Source organism: Amphimedon queenslandica, unplaced genomic scaffold, assembly GCF_000090795.2.
Source record: "Amphimedon queenslandica unplaced genomic scaffold, v1.1 AMPQUscaffold_13447, whole genome shotgun sequence".
Taxonomy (NCBI): Eukaryota; Metazoa; Porifera; class Demospongiae; order Haplosclerida; family Niphatidae; genus Amphimedon; species Amphimedon queenslandica.
In genome coordinates, this window is record NW_003546317.1 from 1 (window position 1) to 5137 (window position 5137).

The window sequence follows — 5137 nt, forward strand, 5'->3', positions numbered from 1 at the left end:
GTCGGAATTGGCTCAAACTTTCTACGTAGCATAAGTACATCAATATGTATCAGAAAATGTAATAAAAATTGGGGGTGATTTTGGAGCCATTTCTTGGAAAAAAACCATGGGCTATAGTACAGGGTATTTTTTCAAAATTTAGAGTTTTTAAAAAATGGTCATAACTCGAAAAATTGAAGTCGGAATTGGCTTAAACTCTTTATGTAGCATAAGTACATCAATATGTATCAAAAAATGTAATAAAAATGGGGGGTGATTTTGGAGCCATTTTTTTGAAAAAACCATGGGCATAGTACAGGGTATTTTTCTGAAATTTGGAGTTTTTAAAAAATGGTCATAACTCAAAAAATTGAAGTTGGAATTGGCTTAAACTTTCTACATAGCATAAGTACATCAATATGTATCAGAAAATGTAATAAAAATTGAGGGTAATTTCTAAGCCATTTTTTGGAAAAACCATGGGCTATAGTACAGGGTATTTTTCCAAAATTGGACTTTTTAAAAAATGGTCATAACTCGAAAAATTGAAGTTGGAATCGGCTCAAACTTTCTACGTAGCATAAGTACATCAATATGCATCAGAAAATGTAATAAAAATTGGGGGTGATTTCAGAGCCATTTTTCAGAAAAAACCATTTACTCTAATATCTATGTCAATAATTAGTGTAAAAATTAGTGTGGGCATTGTTTTCTTGACTAAGCTCCTCCTACTAGATACGTTGTTAGGAATCGGTATAGCGTCTACTGTTAAAGCGATTGGATCTGAAGGACTGACATTTGGAGTGAGAGAAAGAGAAGAGAGAGAGAGAAAGTCAAAAAATTAATAGAGAAAGAGAGGGATGAAGGAAAAGTTGAAAGGAGTTTAAAAATTGTAAAATTAATTTTGATTCCCTTTCTATCTCTTCTCCATACAGCTGTACTTTACTCAAGTTCAAATGTTAGCTGCGCTCTTCTTATTACTCAATCTTTCATCGTCGCTGGTAATAAGTTCCATCCTTCGGTTTAAGATGAAGAGAGTGTATGGGATTTGTTTGTTTGTGTTCTACGTGATATTCTTAAAATTGTTGTCATACTTGCCGAGGCTAAAGTGTTCAATATCTCAATTCCAAACATTTTAGAACCTGTTTGAATGTACTCTCTCACTCAAATATTATGTATAGCTACAATAATGAATTGATTGATTATTATTATTACTAATGCTGTATTATAGTGTGTCTGCATATTAATTGTGATTATATAAATTGTGATTTATTATCATGATCAAAAGTATGCATTTAGATCTAAGTAATGAAATAAGCATGTACACACTGGATCTTCTGATTCTATATTTATGCCCTTTATACTGTAGATTGTATCTTTATTTTCTCTCAAAAATCAGATATTATAATTATTACTATAATTCAATCACTACTAATGTTATAAGAAATAGCTCAAAATAACTATAATAAAAAGTTTTAAACTCTACTCTATTAAAATGTAACTATAAAAAAACAATATCAGTCACCAGATTTATTAATTTGGCCATCTTCTATGAGTTTCACTTTAACTTGAAACCCAACAACTTTCTCAAGAACTTTCATAGCAGAATCAATAGCCTCAGTAGCTAGCTTTTCAATGTCACCATCCTTCATGTCATCTTTTGAACTATGATGTTTCTTGACTTGATTTGTTATAGCCCAAGTCAGCACTTGTGGATCAACTTTAGTGGCATTAATGACACGTTGAACAAGAAGTACGCCAGTGCAACCATCTGCATCTTCGATAACACCTTTAGATATAAAATTCCAACGATAATAGTAAGCATCGCAACGTATGAGTGCATTTGAATTCCAAATGATGAACATATCTGATGTCTCGTACTCTCCAATTGACGCATTACCTAGAACAGTATCAGCTCCAAGCTTAATTATACTAGTTATCCCATCAATGTAGTCCCCTCCGCTGAAAAATTCATGAAGGGATTTAGACAGACACTCGTCCAGTTCCTGTTTTGTAGAATCAGTGATGTTTATTTGACGATGTATCGCGACGATAGTCCCAGTCTGTATCTCTTGGTTTCCTTTCCTTCCTTGCAGTATGTTATCCATTTCCTTGTCCAAGCGCCCATTCACCATTTTCTCCAGTATCTCCAACTGCTGCTCAAGTTCTGCTTTCTCTCCATCTTTCTTTAACAGGTCTCTTGCTGCAGAGATAGTACTACCCATAACTATTGACTAGATCTAAGACTAGGCTTAATTAGACAAGAGAAAGAAAGCACGCCCAGCACAGACTTTTCTATTAATATTTCTATCTCAATATGAATGGTTGGGGCGAGCTAGTGCAATTTATAGTCACTGGGGCAAGCCCAGACTTGAGTAGGGTTGCCTTTTGATCTTATTACTTCCTCAACAATGGCTAATATTTCCTTCTTGGCCTTATCACTCCTAAAACTTTCCCACCCGGTAATCATTAGACACTTAAATAGGGTTGCCTTTTGATCTTAATATTTCCTCAACAATGGCTAATATTTCCTTCTTGGCCTTAGCGTAACCAGTCTTTGAACATTGACATACAAATTTAACCAATTCCTCCTCATCCTTATCGTTAAGATACCAAGAAGGCCCACTGAGTGTATCAAATTTTACTTGGCCTGTTACTCGATCACACAATGTAGACTTTGACACATTATACATCTCAGCAGCATGTCTGACTGATAAGCGACCATCATTGACTCCTTCGTATGCTAGCCAAAGTCTATCTGCTGTATACGCTTCTTTGTAAACCTGTGGTCTCTCAGGAGAGTCAGACTTGGATCATCGTACTGATGTAGATGTGGCACGTGAGGAACGAAAGGTACGGTCTGCTACAGCCATAATTCTAAAGGAAAGATAGTATAGTATCATTTTAATTGGTTGTTCATATCATACATGCATCATGCAAATTAGGATTTCAAACACACATTAAAGGCCACACGCCCACACCCTACAGGGTTCTATCCAGTGGGGGGGGGGGGGTGGGGGGGAAACTTCTCCCCCAAACTCTTCATCTTCCCCCCCAAAACTTCAAGCTTCCCCCCTGTGTACTTCTGTAACTGCATGCATGTACTGTACATGTACATACACATGTATGTACACAACCTTCCCCCCCTGGTCAACTGCTCTGGGCTTCCTCCCCAAACAAAAATTTCTAGATAGAACCCTGCCCTAGCTACCAAGTAACTAGTAACAAGCTAAAAAACTGAACTGAGTACAACTTAAATGCTACACACAAACTTACCTAATCTCTTGAAATACAGCAGCTTAAAGCCGTAAAGACACTTTTTTACACAGAGTAGTCAGCAAACAGACAGCACGAGGATCTACGATAATTAATTAATTAATAATTGTTATAGCCCCACCCATGTCCGACGGAGATAGCAGGTCTCAAGGTGCTCTTTTATTTCATTATACAGAGACTCTTAATGTTATCCAGGTGGTGATAAGTAACAGTTGGGTTTGTAGTAAAAAATGCACTGTACGGAATTATATGATTTTGTCCGATATTCCATAATATCAGAAAGGTACATTATTTTTAGTATAATTTCATGCAAGAGGCACATTGCTTTCTTTTTCAAGAAACCTATTACAAAGCTAAAAGTAATGCTTAGTTTGATACATAAGGAAATGCGGTTGCTCTTTTGCAGAGCTGGCAAGAGCCGTCCGAACATGGGTGGGGTCCGATAATTGATAGTTTACTCTATTGTTCCTGTTCATAATATTGTTCTTGGGCATGATGGCTGAAGAATAGTGAGCTATTATAACCAACTGTGCATTGTAATCTCTCTCTCTCTCTCTCACTGATGTTATTGTCCTTCTCTTCTCTTAGGATGAGAGTGAGTTAACTCACTCATGTGCCATCATAGCCTCCCAACACATGTACGGTGTATCGGACGAGTATCAAGAGACAGACTGCCCTTGTTTTGATATTACTATCATCATCTTGAAGTAAAATAGCACTGGTGTCATCTACTGACATCAGATTAAAGTAATCAATTTCAGTAATATCATCTCCAGTAACTTTAGGTGAGATCCACTGACCTACAGTAATTAATTAAATAAATCAATTAATTAAAGCTATTAATTTACCTGTAGCAATTCTAAAATAATGAATATAAATAGAATAGAATATGGTTCAATTATTACAAGGTAATCTTCTCCCTCAATCTTTACAGCAATCATACCACAATTATCCTTCTCCTTAGGACCATCCTTAGGATTAGTAGGTACAAATTTCCTCCATTTGAGAGTATCAACATTTAAACTGTAAAAACATTATCATCATAGCGACCATAATGACTACAACGTCCTCCATAATAGAATATCTCATTCCCAATAGCAACAGCTGCATAGTTAATGATACCCAGTGGAGGATCACCAGTGGTAGGTTTCTGCTCCCACCTACCGGTCGGAAGGTGAAGTACCTCCACAAATGATGAATCTTTTCTCTCTATCTCAATACTGTGTACTTTAGGATGGTCATCTCTCTCCCCACCCCAAATATAAAGACAGTCTCCTACTATTACTGTAGAATGACCAGTTCTCTTAGCAGGTTCATAGTCTATATAATAGCATAAACTATCAGTCAAACAATATTTATCATAAATTATAACCTATTAACCTTTTGCAGTGGGGCTGGGGACTGCTTTTGCTGACTTTAGAGCTGCCATTGTAGGAGTGGGAGGAGCGTAGTTGAAAATAGACACACCCACTGAGCCCCACCTAAAACAGCAATAGCTTCAAATCATCACAACAAAACTACAAAATTACTACACCAAGTCAAATGCTTTGAGTTAGTTCATTTATAATGTCAGACATTTTAGGACGCAATTCACAATTATCCATAACACAGCGTTGAACAAGACCCTTCAACCCAGCCCGTCTAATAGAATTAACATCCTGCCTTCTGTTACCAGGTTGTGGAATAGCACAAATACTCATCTCTATAAGGAGGACACCATAACTGAAGACATCCATTGCAGGAGAGTGCTTCCTTGGATTCCCTGCTTCAGGTGCTGAATAGACTCGGTTTCCGGGATTTTCTGTTGTAGCGATGAGATTCTGAAGGTTTGCCGACCCGTAGTCGGATACCTTAGCTCTCCAGCCAATACCCATGTGAGCAG

At 36.9% G+C, this 5137-nt stretch overlaps 2 protein-coding genes and 1 long non-coding RNA gene across 5 annotated transcripts in view; 1 reads left to right on the forward strand and 2 right to left on the reverse strand.

The window, feature by feature from the left end:
- Positions 1–642: 642 nt before the first annotated feature.
- Positions 643–1218, forward strand: LOC109581328 (uncharacterized). The gene is made up of 2 exons (XR_002184592.1): positions 643–782; positions 915–1218. It is a non-coding gene; the product is annotated as an uncharacterized LOC109581328 (long non-coding RNA).
- A 142-nt stretch (positions 1219–1360) lies between these two features.
- On the reverse strand, positions 1361–4713 carry LOC109581305 (uncharacterized). 3 transcript variants are annotated; one of them, XM_019995320.1, is made up of 5 exons: positions 4636–4713; positions 4199–4575; positions 4104–4114; positions 3256–4055; positions 1361–2856 (listed from the first exon to the last, which is right to left on the reverse strand). In XM_019995320.1, the coding sequence occupies exon 5, from the start codon at positions 2202–2204 to the stop codon at positions 1497–1499; it is 708 nt and encodes a 235-aa protein (XP_019850879.1). In that variant the 5' UTR covers positions 2205–2856; positions 3256–4055; positions 4104–4114; positions 4199–4575; positions 4636–4713; the 3' UTR covers positions 1361–1496. The 3 variants fall into 3 exon arrangements, with proteins under 3 accessions (XP_019850879.1, XP_019850878.1, XP_019850877.1); XM_019995319.1 differs by having other exon boundaries at positions 3256–3337; positions 3816–4055; positions 4104–4575; XM_019995318.1 differs by having other exon boundaries at positions 3256–3337; positions 3714–4055; positions 4104–4575.
- Positions 4714–4793: 80 nt separating this feature from the next.
- LOC109581322 (uncharacterized) overlaps positions 4794–5137 on the reverse strand; it is a 3166-nt gene continuing 2822 nt past the window's right edge. Inside the window, exon 7 of the mRNA XM_019995360.1 lies at positions 4794–5105. Coding sequence (XP_019850919.1) covers positions 4794–5105 — 312 coding nt within the window. The remainder of the gene's footprint in view (positions 5106–5137) is intronic.